Genomic DNA, 17,839 nt, shown 5'->3' with positions numbered 1-17,839 from the left:
TGTTGAAAAGTAGATTTTGAATGGAACCTTAAGATACCAATAAAGTTATTGAAAAAAATTATGTCCTGTTTGGGTTTTCTGAGCGTTTGAAATAAATACGTTACTTGAAAGTCACGCGTGACTCTTTTACGTCATTCTTTACCATGAATTCTTCACCTGAACAGTTACGGATGAATAGAAGCGTCCCCAAATTGAGTTAAATCCATAAAATAAAAAAGAAAGACGTTTTAAAAAGATTTTAAGAATTACTACCTAATTCTTACCAAGATTTTTGAGTTCTAATCTCAATAAACATTGCGAGATTTTCATCATATGAAGGCCATTATCGGTAAGATTTTCCATACGGGAAGTAGTTTCTAACAAATTCAATAGAAATACTTCCTTCCCAGATTCAAGTGCAGTGTTGCAACACGCTAGTAAAACATTTCCCACGTTACTTGACACATTGCCTGCAAAAAAAAAAAAAAAATTAAACAAATATAATCGAAAACCAGTATGATACCACAGCCCCACAGCTCATCACTATTTCAGAACTTTCATTAGTTAAATATTCGAAAAATTATATTTTATGAAATTATATTTATTGCATATTCTTAAGTAGCAGTTTCAACTTTTTATACATCCTGCGGTCCGTGGACAACAAAACTGACACGTGGGACCCACAGCTTTTATCAAGTTTTTAGAAAGAAACAAATCATTGTATTATTCAAAGTGATTGACCGGAGAACGATTTGACAAAAATGTTACAAACTTGGATTGGCCAAATTTTCAGGTATTGGTTTCTGAAAAACAGATGCATCAATAAAGTACGTTTCCTCATATAAATAATAGCCAATGATTGAGTAACTCGCGTGTTTCAACAATGAAAATCTCGCCGCGGCATTATAATTTGATAATATGTTTTGATAACGTTTAACATGCAGCGAAAGGCTTTATTGTGACAAGACTGAACTCAATCCAGTCACTTAACTGTTTTAATGGTAAGACTGTGTCATTTCAGGGGAATGAAGAAAAGAAAAGATGGTCAACTATTAACGCTATTACTGGAGTTTAGGGTTCATCCACTGGAGTTAGGGTTGAAATTTCAACTATCAAAATATCATCAAACAGGCAATGGCTTCGTTCAAATGTAAAAGAAGAGAAGCAATTTTCACTCGTCATACCTTGACAAGCGACTTTCTAGTTATCTAATAATACAATAATTTTTGGTTTGTATTATTCTTTCCTTTTCCACGTTTTCCCAAGTTATCCAGAAAAAAATTAAGCATTGAAATATATGAAAAGTATATTATATGCGTTCTGGCCCGCTAGAATCATCTTACTTTGAGGTGTGGCCCTCAGATAAAATGGTTGGGCACCACTGCTGCACATCATGCAAGTTTTGTCCAGCTTTTCGCTTGAATTCCTAGCGCTTCTGAGTTGTTGTCCCATGTGGTATTTTAGTTAGAGCAGCAGCAGTCTTTCATCTAGCTAATCCGGGTCTAATTCCCGACGTCGAAATAACCTACCACTTCTCTCGTGCTATCCTGAGATCTTAGGGCTCGAAGATGTTAGGATTTCAGGAGCTATTAGAGAAAATTACTTTTGACTCTCATTCCCAAAATTAATCCAATTTTCTCACCTCATTAACTCCATGTTGTACAGGCGGGGGTTCTCAACCTGGGAGACCCGCCCCTAGGAGGTGTAGAAGAATTTCAAGGGGGAAGGGGACGTGAATGTTTTCTACAATTAAAGTTAAAAAGTAAAATTAACTATAAGTTACTCAACTTTGAGGTCATATGTAATATTTTCGGCATTATCACTGTTTTCGAAGTATTTATTCACACTATACCGTGAATCTGTATTTGCAGCATTAGCTGGCATAAAGTCAAAATTGATTTGGTTCTTTCTCCTTGCTAATTCCTTGTAACGTAAAGCCTTGGAATTGTGCAATAAGACAATCTCAACAATTCAGTGTAAAAAGTGGGGAGTTTTTGGAGAAAAAGTTTATCTGAATCCTTTTTTTTTTTAAACGATCCAATTTCGTCACTTCTTCTATTCCGATTCACAGTGTGACAACTAATTTATCATACGATAGATATTAGAAATGAAAAATGCAACTGTCAGATTTTTTGAACACCTCAGTTACAGTATTCAGATACTGCAGTTTCACCCTTCTCTAGAATAACCACAACCAATCTACAAGAAAATAACCTCATCCAACATTTTTAGCTACGAGTGAGAATATATGTTCAGTGATTTTATGAGGTTAGTTACCTGCAAAGCTCTCAAGTGACTTAAAATATGATTAACTAAATATTTATTTTTCTTTTCGATAAATGTATTTGAGGATATGTAATTTAATGACTCGAATAATATTTAGAAAAAATATATATATGTTAAACAGTATTTTTTAGAGTAGTATCGTATAACTGTACAAACAACTAAACAGTGCAAAAAAATTCTGTTGAGCATTTGTGCACGCATCACATTTTGGCTGTAATATGAAAGTCATCTGATGTGCAATACTTCTGCTGTTTTTAGCTTGGTACCAACCAGTGGTACACGAACATGTTTCTGAATTCGGCATTAAAAGATTCATATTTCATTTGACTAAAACACAATCGCGATGATTTTAGTCAGCCAGTTAGTGAAAAATATATATAAATGTATTTGACACTATAATTATAATAATGAAATTAAAAACATGAGTGGGATGGAATAGAAATGAAGAGGAAATTTGCCCCCGTCATGGTATGACTGGTGATTTTCTAAATTAGATGATACGACTCACGTCCATAAAAAAAGGAACGGCAATTAGAATGAGGTAATTAATTATGGGCTATTTCTACCCGTACACTTATCGTAAAGATTAGCGTACACAGTTATGGTATTCTTGTGTCTTATCAATATTAAATGGTAGGAATTAGTAATCCGAAAATATTGCATTCAGAAGAAATTCGGTCATTTAAGTTCATCTCTATGTGTTTTTCTTGAAGAAAAACGTGATTTTGTAAACGAACCCAGCTTTTTAATGTAAAATCTGAATGAGTTAAGCCACGGGGAATAAATGAACGAAAACGCGAACGATTTGTAACCAATGGGACAAAAATTAGTCCTCTTAATAAATATCAAAAGCAACAAGCTAGATTTATTCTTCGTCGTCATGGTTATCTGAAAAATCAGACCAACGTCATCTGCAGTCAAGTGAAAATAATAAGCATTGGGATCGTTTCCAAAATTTTAAAAGTTTTTTTCTGAAAGAGCATGTTTAAAAACACAGGATTTGGTATTTTTTTAAAATAATTTGACAAGGTTCACTATTTTTAAAAAAATATTTAATCGGTGCGCAAACTCAAATTCATTTTTTACGCTTCTGCGCATGACATCACAAATGATGAAATGCCATTCACTGATGCCATCAGCGCAGAGTGCAATATTTATTTCGCTTCTTTACTCGTATGTAGTGGCAACGATACGGTTGATAGAAAGTGTAGAGCGCACTATTTAATTCGCTTCTGAATTATCATAACGTGGAAACACGGTAGACAGCAAGCGTAAGTATTCAGCACGCCAGTGGATTAAGCGCCTAAGTTCATCATTTTTGACGTCACAAAGACGATGCCTTGTTTGAAACATCGGATATTTTTTTTAAAAAATAATTAAAGAATAACTGTGGGAAAATAAAAGTAGTTTCTGGGTCTTTTTTTTTTTTTTTGCTCATTCTATCAACTTTAGTGACTAAAAGTAGTACTTTTGACTGAAAGAAACAACCCCAGTCGTGAGTGCTCAAAAAAGGGGGGGGAGGGGGAACAAACAAAACTCTAGAAGGAAGAGAACGTCTTACCTAAGTTTTCCAATGTAGTCTCTAATAACTTGCTATCTTCACATAAAATAGAGAGCTGTAGACTACAATAAACAGAAAGAGGATCAGTTTCATCATTTTTCCACTCTGTGCTTGAAACAATTTGCTTTGCACTGTCTATGTTTCTCAATTCAATATGACACAAGCATAATCGTTTCATTGCATATGTGTACAAGATGTCTTGAGATGTTGTACATTTTAAGAGTTGTGTGCAGTATTCATACCATTTCAGACATTCACAGAATAATCTAGCTTGCAGTTTGCTTGATGCATAGTGCAAGATAACTTTGCACATTCCTTGCACAGCGCATGAGGAACACTTCTGTTTTTTTACAATAATCATTGCATCTCTTATCAAATAATCTGCTTGTTGTATATTATGTTGAGTGAAGCATATGTGAAGTTCAACTTTTATGAGTTGTAATTTATCGTCAGTAGAATTTCTTTTTTCTTTGATTTTTTTCATGTACTCAAAAATTTCGAAATCTGGAAAACGTTCAATTAAAATTTGCACTATCGTAAGTATATCAGTCGTGGTAGCATTTTCCCATCCTAAAAATTCATTTAAAACATCTTTCAAAATATTCTTATCATTTAAATGAAGAGCCGCATCAAACTTCATAATATAATAATCGAACGTCACGCTGTCGTCGAACTTCCTTTGTAGCTCCAATGTCTTAATTACTTGATTCCAATTTACTTCAGGGCTTGCCTTTGAATAACAATGTGCTAAAAGTAGAAATACGAAACCAATTTTAAAGTCTGAAGTTGTAAATGCATTATGTACCTCTGACACTGTTTCTAAAGCTAGAATGGCGAATTCGTAATGATCATAACTAGCACATTTCACCGCAAAATTATAGCAAACGCTTACAAAACGTGGAAAATGGCTCTTGAAATGTAATATGAGTGTTTTAATATTGCTCACTTCAAGCAAAGCTTCTTCAAATGTGTTGTTCTTGTATAAGGATTCTATTTTGTTCAAAGTCAGAAGTATTTTTTTACTTTGTAGTAGTTTATATTCAAGAAGTATTTCATCCTTATTAAAAGTTTCCAAGACAAGCTCTAATTCAAGTAATACTTTATCACTGTAATAGTAAGCTTTACTATGCAAATTTTGTTTGTTACAAATATTTGTATAATCGCAGCTGTGGTTTGCTAAATTTAAAATAAGATTTTGAAAATCTGAATCATCCCGTTTTAAAGCTTTGCATTTCAAGAGATAAAGTAAAATTAGAATTTCTTGGTATATTAACTTTTTTTCTGAATTTTTGTCTGGTGGTTCGAGTACAAGCTGCAAAGTTTGATAAATGCATTCATTTAAAATACTTACGAATTCTACTTGCAGTTCTTCTCCCAGATCTGCTTCTGTTCTCAATAATGCTTCTAAACATATCCGTAATTCATTTATATTTTCATTATCTTTTAGTGACTTCAATTCTAAAAGTATTTCTTCTGCAGAAAGAACTTCCACTGTTGACTTTTGTTCTTCCAAGGACATCATAATTAAGAACTGTAAGCATTAAATTACATATTTTTTGAGTGATTTAGAAGTTATTTGAATCATGCAATGAAAAAAACTAAAATGTATGGAAAGTAAATAAATTCGGTACCTTTCAAATTTATTTAGTTAATCATTCAGAATTCTTGCAAGATTCGTACATAAATATCGTTTGCAAATAATAACAGATAAAATATAATATTTGATTGCTTTTACTGATTCCATGCGTTTAGCAGCTGAAACAGTTTTGTTTATTTTAATTAGATTTTCAGTGTGAAAACTGAAGAGTCATTTTGTTTTATATTCAAAGACAATTTAATCTAAAGGGACTCTAGATTAGTGTAGACAAAACATTGTTTATTTAATGCATATAATGTTTTATAATAATATTTACTTTCATCATTTTAACTATTTATTTCTTTACACAAAAAAATAATTCTTTAAACATATTCGTTTTTAGATTTGCAATAAAATTTGCATTACATTTTTATTGCAAATCTAAAAACTGGTTATTTGAACCGTACATTACATGTGAATTTGGGGACAAGTCTTCAAAGTCAAGTATAATTCAGGAAAGCTAAACGAAAAGTTTCATGGATTTTTGGGGGTAGAAACATTTTAAAACTTTGCTCCCATAATGCAAAAATACTCTGCGTCGGTGTACTGCAATATTGCAAAGCATATCCTCTCTATATTTTTCTGCATCATAGGCAGATATTTATTTAAATTATCGCTTGTTACAAATCCTCTAACGCAATAACTTGATAAATTACTATAATAATACATAACATATTTCAAAAAATTTTCTATAAAAGCTCTAAATTGCTAGTCTATTTCCACATTAGGAGATTAATAAAAGAGTCAAATGCCTAAATGTAGGGACTTTTTTTTGCATCGATTAGTATAACATTTTTGTCGACAAATCATTACAATCCTTAAAATTTGGTGACTTTCTCCGAAATTCTATAACTTATGTGCATAATAAAAAAAGAACTTTAAAAAACTTAAACTTTTCGACTCGACAGTTGTTGTGAAACGTAATAAAATTGACGTCATCGTTTTTAATAACATTGTTTTTCTAAGCTGTGTGATCAACTTTTAGAAGATGTCGTGTATTGACTATTGACGTGGAGTAACTTCAGTTTTATAGATACTAATTTTGCAGTAATTATGTATTCTCTTAAAATACGCGATAAAAAAGAAGAAGAAGACGGTAATTATCTTTTTATATGATAATACTGATAAACTTTTCTCTCAATATTAAAGTTTCAGTCTCGTTTTACTTGCTATTCATATTCATAGGCTTAAATGACTTTTAATCGGCGTTTCTTGTTTACTAAATGTAAAATTCTTATATTATTACTTTTCTTTCATTGTTTATTAAAATCTGTGCTCTTACTTCAAATCTGAGTTCTTATCTGATATTATTTGGCTTGTAAACAATTTTGTATTATATTCCTATGGGTGAAAGATTAAACCATCTAGTTATAAAAACGTCATCGCCGCTCAGCTTGCGTTGCTTGTTGAAAATATCCCAATTTTATGTTAAGCAAGCTTCGTTGGAAATTTCGGTGGTATACATGTATGAGTGAATTTCAGATACTACCAAAAATATTTTATCCATCCTGATAACTTGCGATTTGTTTACAGTGAGTGTTTATGCTTTCAATGATGTTTAAACATTCTCTTTCAGGTGGAAGCAGTAATCTGTTCAACAATTTAGAGAAAACTACAGTTTTACAAGAGGTTAGTGTTCGTAAATTTACTCATTTTACTTTTAATTACAAGATTACCTATATGCATTTGAAAATATTTTCTAGTATATGTCTTGAGTCTCTTTAGTACACTCTAATCTTCTCTATCAATCAAATAACTACGTTATTTCATTGATTGTAATTGCAACCTACTAAGTCCGAAGAGAGAGACACCCTGAACTTCAATTTTTGAGATTGAGTGAGTTCTCAATTTTCCGAATGGAACTCTAGAGTTTACCTACCAAATGATAAGATACAGGTATGCACAAATACGTTTTGGCTTTTAAAAATTGCAAGTATGTCTCTAAACTTTTGAATTGTCAGACAAAATTTGCTGAATAAGGAAATTTTCGGAGGTCACAGTGGCCTCCCACCAGAGCGCCCCTGTAGGTTTCCAAAAATATTTTCTGAAAAATATTCCATAGCAAGTATCCTTGCAGTACAACATACAGATTGAGTCTGCAGAGTGATGCATGATGAAATTACAGATTTATTACAATTCTTGTGCTGCTGTGTAACTTGTGCACTGAAATCCCTGTGACTAGGTATTAAATGATTCCTGACTAGTACTTTGAAGACCTTGCAAGTTTCTGTGAAAGTTATTAATTTAATTTGACGTAAACAATCTTAACTGTTAGCAATTCTTATGTTGGACCAATCTATGTGATGTCTAATAGAAATATTTAATGAATATACAATCAGAACAAATGAATGGTCATCACAAATAAAATATACTTTATGAATCATAATACATACTAGAAGATGTTGTTATGATTGTTCTTATGGATGAATGATATTTAAATGTGATTGGAAAGGAAAGTAAAATAAAATTTAACATTAGATTACCATTTAAAAGTACAGTTAAGACTCTCTGTTTAACGACACTCTATTTAATGACTTTCTCTATTTAAAGACGATTTTTTACGGTACCGGATGCTCCACTGAAGTTTTAAACGCATTCTATTTAAGGACGCATTCTAATTAAGGACGATTTTTTGTGGTCCCTTGAAAGTCGTTGAATAGAGACCCAACTGTATTTAACATGTGATTACCTTGCTGACAATTTTTTTTTAAATGCTATGATGTCGTTAATGCTCATCAATTTCTTTGTTGCCTTTATTTATAATACTGATCAGCTTCTGTACTTTTCCATTGCTGCATTCAAAAAATTCTGAATAACCTGGTAGCATATGTAAATATGTTGCATTCATGGCTGAGAACAGCTTTAAATTTGGTGTTGTTCATCTGTTGCTGGAACGCCTGTGGCTCTGTGGTAGTTTTTTTTTTTTTTTTTTTTTTTTTAAATGCCGAAGGTCGTGGGCTTAATTTTGACAGGTGCCCTGGGTTTTACTTCCATCTCTTTTTACTGTAAATCTTTCTAGTGTCGTCTTGCATGTAAGAAGCCCAGTGACTCAGTCGTATGCCACAGGCTCAGGTTCTATTCCCGGGTTAGGCATGGTTGATTTAGCCGTTCATCCTTTCAGTGTTTAGATAAAATGAGTACCAAGCATACTTGGGAACCAAGCACTGGGGGTTCTGCATTAGGCTGACCACCTAACCAGAACATCTGCTTTGCACCCCAGAGCCCCTGGTCAGAAAAACTGAGATGGGCACAGTAGGCCTTTACCCTCACTGAATGACGTTCCGCAGGGTTTGGTTTTGCATGCAAATAAAATGAAGAAGTCCAACCTCTCAAGTTAATGGCACAGAATCTTTTCTCAGTGTTTACTAAGGTTACTTTAGCAACAACATAGGAGCGGTAACTTACTGCTAAATACCCAAGCTTTATCTGCAATTCATGTGTTGATCCGTACTATGGCTGCGGACTTTCGATGGTGAGATAAATTCACTTCATCTACCAGTTGACGCTCTCGGCTTCAATGAGATAACATCTGCCTCCAGCTCAGTTGTTCACTAATCCAAACTGATAAGTTCTAATCAGAACAAAACTGCAGTCTCTGGATATGATAACTAGGCTGTCTAGGATATTGCATGTGCAACTGTTGCTTTTTACGTTGTGCCTTTGCCAATGAATGGAGCCGCCCCCCCCCCTAACCCTTCTGCGTAATCTTCCACTGTAAACATTGCTGGTGGGTGAAGGAGGGTATTTTTGGTCTGAGTGGATGAAGTCGAGAAATTAGTTGTATTAATTTTTCACCCATTTAGTGGAGATGTTCTTCTTTCTCAATAACTTTTTTTTTACGTCTTGAAGAAAAAATGATCAACTAACTTCACCTATGTTGTTGAAGTAATACACTAACATAACAAAACTTATGGTTATGATTTAAAAAGTGGTATCATTCATTTTTAGATTAAGAAATCGAGTACAAAAAATAAATTTATGGAGAGAAAAAAATTGTAATTGCAAAAAAAAAAGCAAGGACATCTAATTAAGCTGAAAAAAATTAAGAAATAAGAAAAACGAATGCTTCCTATTAAATCCTTCCGAAGTTGTGACATCTATTGTACCACTTTAGTAAAGAAAAAGGTTAGTTTGTAGACAATATCTAATCCTGCTTATGCTATCATCATTTTACCCTGTATTTAGTTTTTGATGTTTTATTACTTTAAATTCTAATACATTATTTCTTAGTTCTTTATATCTGTAGTATTCTTTTATGATAGAGATTAACAATTAATTTTAAACATTTTTAATTTTGGTGCTTAAATTCTCTTTATATTTATTTTGCCCATGTTAATGAAAGCAAAATTCAAATGGTTAAAACTCTTTGACTTTATTTTTTTAGTACAAATACAGTTCAAATTGTAAGTACAGTGACACTTCTATAAGCAACCACTTCCATTTTTATTTATTTAGGCAAGGACTTTCAATGACACTCCTTTAAATCCCAGAAAATGTGCTCACATTTTGACAAAAGTCATTTATTTATTGAACCAGGTATGTACTTTTACTTTTTTTTTCTCACAGTATTTATGTATGTTTATGCTTGTAATTTTTTTATTTATTTATTTTTTTATGAACATCGTATTAATGTTGAAATACAATATGTCAGATAATGAAGCACTAGCTTTTGTTTAAAATTTTACTACATTAAACTTGATTTTTATGTGCAACCTACTTTTGTTTGCAAGAATTCCGTTCAATATTATTAATTTACAACTTGTAAAAAAGAATATTACAATTTAAATTTCTGCATTATTGATGCTTAAAACAATAATGTAATCCAAGAATGCAGCATCGATAAGTTTCATTCAGAAATCATTATTAGGAATTGCTCTTCAAATAAGTCTAGTTAGAATATTTATATGGTATCATAGAAGTCCTTTATTAAATATCAGTTCCTTAAATTAAGGACTCTCTTTTTTTTCAGTGAGTAAAATATGCAAGTAATGTAGTATCAGCATTAAAATGTAAACCTGGTTTTTTAATCTGTGATTTTTACAAATTTGCTCATAGATTTACAAGCTTTTTTTTACTTACTGCTTGTTTTGTAAATTTTCAATAGAAATTTGCAATGGAGAATTAATGTATCTAAAATGTGAGCTCTATTTTAGCACTATAAATATATTAAGTAGCATAAATTTTTGCACTTTGCATAAAATGGTTATTTATATCCCTTTAATCTACCCCTAAGAAGTCGAAAGTTGTGCTGTTAAGTTGTAAATCAAGTTATTCCACTATGATCAAACATAATTGTTCACTTTTATTTGCTTCGAACATCAAGCCCCGATGTGGAAAACAGGGCTACATGTTAAGTGAAATAGCAAGCTCAAAGTCCATGTCCACCGTAGCCAGAGATGTTTTCATTCTCCCTACAACATTATTTCATGCATTGAAAGTCAAAACTATGCCCCAAAAATTGAGTCAAATCTATTTTCCTGCTTTGTGTTTAAGATAGAACTTTAGCATTGTGGAAAAGGGGGGGGGGGGAGTTTAAAAATATTACACTTCAATGTTTTTCATTAGTTTTAAATTTCAAATGTCAAACATTACCATGTTTAAAAAATCAAAATATATGCATCTATTCTCCCCCCTCCCATATGATAAAAAATTTAATTAGCAAAAGTACTTTCCCAGCCATCACCTTTTGTAGCAATGATAAAATAAGTTGAAGCTGCCATTTATTTTTTTCATGTTTAATAACATTTTTATTATGTTGCTTGATCTTTTAAAAATTACATGCTAACGTGCCAAACCAAGATAAAATGTAACAATTTTTTCATTTAGTTACAAATGCTGGTCTGAAAAAATAGTTTTGTTGTTTTAGAAAACTAATAGAGATTCTAGTTCATAAAAGGAAGTCCATTTCTTTTCTTTTTCTCATTTTATTGCCCAATTATAAATAAAAATTTAGAGTGAGTATAAATTTTAGACTTGTCCCAGTTCTTTCTTTTAATTGATTTACTTCTGAATTATACAGAATAAGTAGTTTTTTGTGTATAGCAAAAACCATTTTGTGTCATTAAATATTATTCTTTTTTTCTTAAAAGCTTGTTTGCCACATTGAATATTAAAATTACAATAGAAATAAGGAGGGAGAAAAACTTATTAATAATTGACGCAAACTAAAACTCTCAGTAAAAGACGAGAGGGTCTTTTTTACCAAGTAATTAGTGAAGCAGCTATGATTCACTTATGAATCATAAAAATTTCTCATATCCCAAATTAACTTCATATGCTTTGTCATTTCGTAACTTGCTGTTTATTTTTAATCAATTCTTTTTTTAGGGTGATTGGGGTCAGGTAAAAAATTGTTTTTCTCTTTATATACAGATGCTCATATTTTATTTTAAATATAAATGTGTTTGAAGAATAATGTCCTGTTTTAAAAATCTTTACAACTTTAACTGTTTGTAAAATTCTTTAACTGTTTGAACTAATTTGGTTTGGGTTAAAATTTATTTTAAAAATATAATTTTGGTTACAAAGTTCAGTTTATTCTCTGACTTGTATTATTGCAATAGCTATGTTCTTTTCAGAATGTTCTTCCTTTTATAAGTACTTATAAATTTTGCATATATGCTTGCATGTGTACATATCTATAACAGTTCATTCCAAAAACAAATAGACTTATTTCAAACAAATACAGTCATGGCCCGTCGGGACCGAAACTTTTATATGTGAAATCGGGGTTATTTGTAATATCGGGGTGCGAATTTTAGTTGTAGCGTTTAGTTTTGTTAGTTTTGTAGTTTCATTACAAGTCAAACAGCTTTCATATTCTTAAGTGTTTTTTTTTTTTTTTTATATCATTTATTTTTATGCCACTTGAGTTATTGTTTTAAAGATGAAATTTTGCTTAAACAGTATAACCTATCTCTAAAATAGAAAATTGTATTTTAAATCCATCTTACATGATTATGGCTGTATACTTATGAAACTTTTGATGTGGATTTATTTTGTTCTTTTTATTTTCTATAGTTTAATCACTGAAGGTAACAAAGTGCCAAATTTTTTACATTTTACTGTGCACATTTTAGTAAAATATTAAGCACTGAAATTGCACTGAATTTTCTTGCACCTTTTTCTTTAAATTATATGTGCCTACCATGGTGTGTGATTAATATGCTATGAGCTTATTATACAGATGCGATGACTGAAATATGTATTTTCTTCAGGCAAGCTTTTTTGTCTTAAAAAGTTCAACAGTAGAAGTACCGCTAGCTTGAAATTTCAAGAGTTGTAAATTCCTAATTTAACAAATAAAATTCTGACTTTTACCAAATAATAAAATGCGAACATGCACACATACCTACACTTGAGAAGTATCATTAGCTATCATTGAAAAAAGAATTTAATTTTTGAAATTATAAAAAATTGCACTACTGTCTGAATTTTTCTAATCAGCAGACATAATTTGCCAAATAATGAAATGTTTTCAGAGGTTTGCAGTGACCTTCATGAACTCCCATCGGGCACCACCACATAGAAGTGTCACAAATATGGTTTAGTTTCTATGAAATATTTTTTTTTTTTTTTTTTTTTTTTTTTTTTTTTTTTTTTTTTTTTTTTGTAAATTAAATGAAGTGATATTGAGTTGTTGTTGGTTTTAGCTTTTGAATTGCAAGGAACTGTAAAACTCTTTTGTATCATGTATAGTTGGTTTATGGCATGAAATAACAAAATAATTAATAGTTCTAATGTATTGCAAAAGTGTATACTTAGGGACTTGTTTCAATACAAACAATTTATAAAATGTTCCAAATAATTGAATATAAGCATGTGGTCAGATCATTAACTTAAACACAGCTGCAAAAGAAATTGTCATTTCAGTTTACAATAAGGGACATTGCAATTAAGAAAAACATTTATGAGCAACCAGCTATTTGCTAATTTTTTTGTGCATGGTTAGCAGTAATGCTGTATTGCATCTTAGCTCTTGACATGGTTTATAATCCAGAAACTAATATCACTAGAAGTAGTGTGAATGAATTTTTATAAAAATTGATGAAATATTTTTATTTTTAAAGCTGTATTTAAATGGCATTACATTTTGATACATGCATTATGTTGCATACATATTCGGCATTGAAATACTTAAATTCATAATTTATGCTGTTTTTCACTTTTTAAAATTGAATGTTATCTAATTCTTTTACCAGGGTGAACAGCTGGGCACTGTTGAAGCCACTGAAACCTTTTTTGCTATGACTAAGCTTTTCCAGTCAAATGATCCCATTCTACGTAGATTAGTTTACTTGTGCATAAAAGAGCTGGCTGAAATTGCTGAAGATGTCATCATTGTTACTAGCAGGTACCTGCTACTTTTCCTTCTTTTTAAACAACTGATTGATTTTATAAAAGCTTATTTTGTAGCACAGGGTAAATTGATTGACTTTTTAGCATTTTAAGAAGTCATTATTTAAATATAAAATTTTGTTAAAGTTTCTACTTGATAAGAAATTTTGTTATTAATTACTTTTTTGTGCTAATATTTGAAGTTTTTTTTTAATGAATATTATATATATAATTTAATCCCCTAATCTTTCTTTAAGTGAGATGTGCTAGACTACTGTTTTTTCAATGTTTAAAAGCAAGAAAATAATTTTGTAGTTCATTTGAAGGTTTGTCATAGTATCCAATCAATCAAGTTTTTGCTCAATTCCGATAGTAATTTCGCCTCAAGTATTTTATAGTACTGTATGAAAGTACTATTTAACTTCGTAACCAAATTCTATTTTAAAACTTGAAATAATTTTCAGCTACATTTTTGTGTGTCAATTATTTAAATTTGGAATAAAAGTGTACAATTAATTCTTCTACTCAATCTGTATTTAAGCATTAATTTGATACTAGTATTTGATGGAAATTTATTTTTTCTTATAACATTTCACTCACATTTTTCAGCTTGACTAAAGACATGACAGGAAAGGTATGTATAGTATTGCCAACTTTTCTCTTGATGCAAAAAAAAAAAAAAAAAAAATAATAATAATAATAAATAAAAGGTTCTATATTTTAGTAAACATAAAAATTTCCTTTACTCATGCATAGTTGAGTCTTTCTTGCCATTTTTAGTGACAGTCAAGCTGACTATTATGGTGACAATCTATTGCTTTGCATGTTAAAAACAATATGAGTATACATAAAAATGTTTAATGGTTTACTTTTCAAGAGAGTTTTATTAACAAATGCCTGCTTATGTCCAAGTTGCAACAGCTTTCAACTTTAATAGTTAATGCAATTGTCATAAATTTATTATTCAAATTCTTCTATAAACTACATTAATGTTTCATTCTAATTTATTGGTTCTAACAGTTTTGAAACTTCCAATGTTGACTCGGAGCTCTTAATGTGTTTTCATTATGTTTCATGAAATTTGTTTTTACATTTAGGAGGATCAGTATAGACCAGCTGCTATCAGAGCATTGTGTACCATTACTGATGTAAGTAACTTGTTGAATGTATCATTAATGTATGTAATGTTAAGTTTTGATATAAGATTTGTTTGTACATAACTTTGTTAGCATGCAAAAAACCGTATTTTGATTATTAAAGTTATCATGTGTTTCAACAAGTAGCTCCATGTGTATGTAAGATTTGTTTGTACATAACTTCATACCTGCCAACTCTACTGGATTTTCCGGGAGACTCCCGGATTTTCAACATTTCTCCCGGTCTCCCGATATTTAATGAAAATCTCCCGGTTTTTATTAACCTCTAAAAAAAATCCCTCCATTTAGGGACTTTCTTGATAATGAAAAAAATAAACCCCTTTAAAATAAATTTTTACATCGTTCTAGCGCATTCACTCCATGGTTTGAAAGTTTCCTACTCAATTTCAAAATTTTGCACATTGAAATCTGGCAATATCAATTCTTGTTTACGTTTGCGATCTCACTTCGCGCGTTCATGAGTTGCAAAGCAGGGAAGATTTAGGGGGGGGGGGATTTTAAGTTATGATGTCAGTTAGCAAAAAACCAAAAAATTTTTAAGCAACATACAATTGTGAATTTCTATTTTTGAATTAGTCACCCAAAAGTGAATCACATATTTTGCGCAATGTTTTGTATTGACTTCAACATTGCCCATGCTGGTAAGGTCAAGCAACTTGCATATGATTGTACTTTAAGGGATGATAAAAAAAAATCCCTAAATCCCCTCAATAACATGGGAAAAAGCGATATTGCGCCAGATTGAAAAAAATCTACTGGATTTTTTTCTTTGAATGTTGGCAGGTATGCAACTTTGTTAGCATGCAAAAAACTAAATTTGATCATTGAAGTTATCATGTGTTTCAGCAAGTAGCTCCATGTGTATGTAAAATGTGCTTTAAAAAAAAAACATTATCAAGATTTCATATAAAGTTCCATTTGCTTTTTATTTACTGGTATTAAATTATTTGCTATTTTTACTCGTCAGGGTGGAATGCTGCAAGCAATTGAAAGGTATATGAAGCAAGCTATTGTGGATAAAAATAGCTCAGTTTCTAGTGCAGCTCTAGTATCATCATTGGTAAGAAATTTGCTTTTCTAAACAAATATTTTGTTTAAAGTATTTTTTAAACTTGTAAACTAACTTTTTTTTTTTTAAAATTTGTAGCACTTAATGAAATCAAGCCCAGATGTTGTCAAAAGATGGGTTAATGAAGCTCAAGAAGCTGTGAATTCTGATAATGTTATGGTTCAAGTATGTTATTTCTTTTGTTTAAAAAAAATCATTCATTAATTTTCATTGAAAACTAAGTAACACAGCTGCTTTAATTTTGTTGCTTCTGTTTTATTTTGATTTTTTTAAAACCATCTTACATTATTCACACTGGGACGAGGGATTGTTATATTCCCAAAATATTTTCCAGAATCCCCCTCTACAAAAATCCATTTGCAAACAGTTCTCACAAAATCCCACTTAATATTTTGGTCATAGAGGATAATCTCACCTTAGATTTTTTTTTCATAATGTGAATCCTGCATCGAAGTTAATATCTTAAAATAATTACAGAAGGAATGACCAGCAGCAGACTCCTTAGGCAGATCCTAGTCAATTTATCAAGTAAAGATCAATAGCCGTCTTGAAGCTATGCCCTTTGATCTTTATAGCCTTTTAGAATAAGCTGTTCCAGTGTCTACACAAGTCTATTAAAGTAGTAATTTTTCTTAATTTCCAGTTTTGCCAGAGATTTAAACAGCATAAAAACAATGACTTGGTGATTCAGCCTTCTGTGCTAAAATTTCGCCCATCAATATCCTTCATTTTTGATAAATTTGTGCAACTGAATCATATTCCCGCTGGCTCTCCTTTGCTCAACATAATCTAAATGATCAGATATGTAAAATAAACAACCCTATAGGCAAAGAAAATGGTTTCAGTTTCTACTGATTACTAACTCAGTGCCTTTGGCTTAATTTTTTGCTTTAAAATAATAAACATACTATAATCACAATTTCAAGAAGAAATCTTAATTTCTTTAGGTTGAATTTGATTATAACAGACACTATTACTTCTTCACATTTTTAATTTGGTTGCTAAAATTGTATGTTAAATCAAAATCAACTTCATTTTTTGCCACAGTATTATCCACTGATTATACAAAGATTTTTTTTCCCCCTTCTGCCCAATTTTAAGACCTTATATTTCACTATGCATGATATACTGGAAATTACAGTAAGTTTCCTGCACACAATCTGTGGATTACCTGTTATGGTGTTAAAAATTTGCAGCTACTGTACTTTACCTTTCCACAGCAGAACTGTCATAACCTATTTACTGCTCAGTAAGGTGATCATCTTGGAGTTGTTTCACTAGTTCTTCATTTTCTGCAATCCCCATAGCTTTTATATCATTAGCAAAACTTCATTTTGTTCCCAGAAATATTTTTCGTAGTAACATTCATATATATATATATAACAAAATGGCTTTAAAATGGATTCTTGAAGAACCTGACTTACAACATCATTCCTTTTTAACACTACTTTATTAGCTTCAGTTGTATGTTTGTGAGTAACTCTTCTTTGGACTAAGAGCTAGTGGCTTATTACTGTTAGTACATTACACCACTTTATGAGCGTTTGTGGCCGAGCGGTCTAATGTGCGGGTGGGTCCTTGCTGACGTCCACCTGCAGGAATCATTGGGCATGCGTTCTAATCCCGTCTGCACTGAAATTAAATTTATAATCTTGCAACTCAATTTTCGCCCACTTTTTGTGATTGGATTCTTTTAAAATTTGGAATGCAACCTCAGACCCGATGACAATGCAATATTCTATAATCAAATTAATTTACTAACAATAAGTTATTAGTTTATTCTGATTAACACGTTTTTATTAGCTTAACATGTG

At 31.0% G+C, this 17,839-nt stretch overlaps 1 protein-coding gene across 2 annotated transcripts in view; it reads left to right on the top strand.

Moving 5' to 3' along the window:
- Window positions 1–6,424: 6,424 nt before the first annotated feature.
- The window catches only part of LOC129222807 (coatomer subunit gamma-2-like), a 42,298-nt gene continuing 30,883 nt past the window's right edge, over window positions 6,425–17,839 (top strand). The window contains exons 1-9 of one of the 2 annotated variants that reach the window (XM_054857355.1): window positions 6,436–6,558; window positions 7,039–7,091; window positions 9,918–9,998; window positions 11,790–11,804; window positions 13,664–13,815; window positions 14,409–14,433; window positions 14,897–14,947; window positions 15,924–16,016; window positions 16,104–16,190. In XM_054857355.1, coding sequence (XP_054713330.1) covers window positions 6,516–6,558; window positions 7,039–7,091; window positions 9,918–9,998; window positions 11,790–11,804; window positions 13,664–13,815; window positions 14,409–14,433; window positions 14,897–14,947; window positions 15,924–16,016; window positions 16,104–16,190 — 600 coding nt within the window. In that variant the 5' untranslated portion in view covers window positions 6,436–6,515. Of the gene's footprint in view, window positions 6,559–7,038; window positions 7,092–9,917; window positions 9,999–11,789; window positions 11,805–13,663; window positions 13,816–14,408; window positions 14,434–14,896; window positions 14,948–15,923; window positions 16,017–16,103; window positions 16,191–17,839 lie in introns of both variants that reach the window. The other variant, XM_054857356.1, reaches the window with a different exon arrangement.

The sequence above is a fragment of the Uloborus diversus genome, chromosome 5 (assembly GCF_026930045.1).
Source record: "Uloborus diversus isolate 005 chromosome 5, Udiv.v.3.1, whole genome shotgun sequence".
Classification (NCBI taxonomy): domain Eukaryota; kingdom Metazoa; phylum Arthropoda; class Arachnida; order Araneae; family Uloboridae; genus Uloborus; species Uloborus diversus.
Note: the sequence above shows the minus strand (reverse complement) of the source record. Positions and strands in the feature narration are given on the sequence as shown.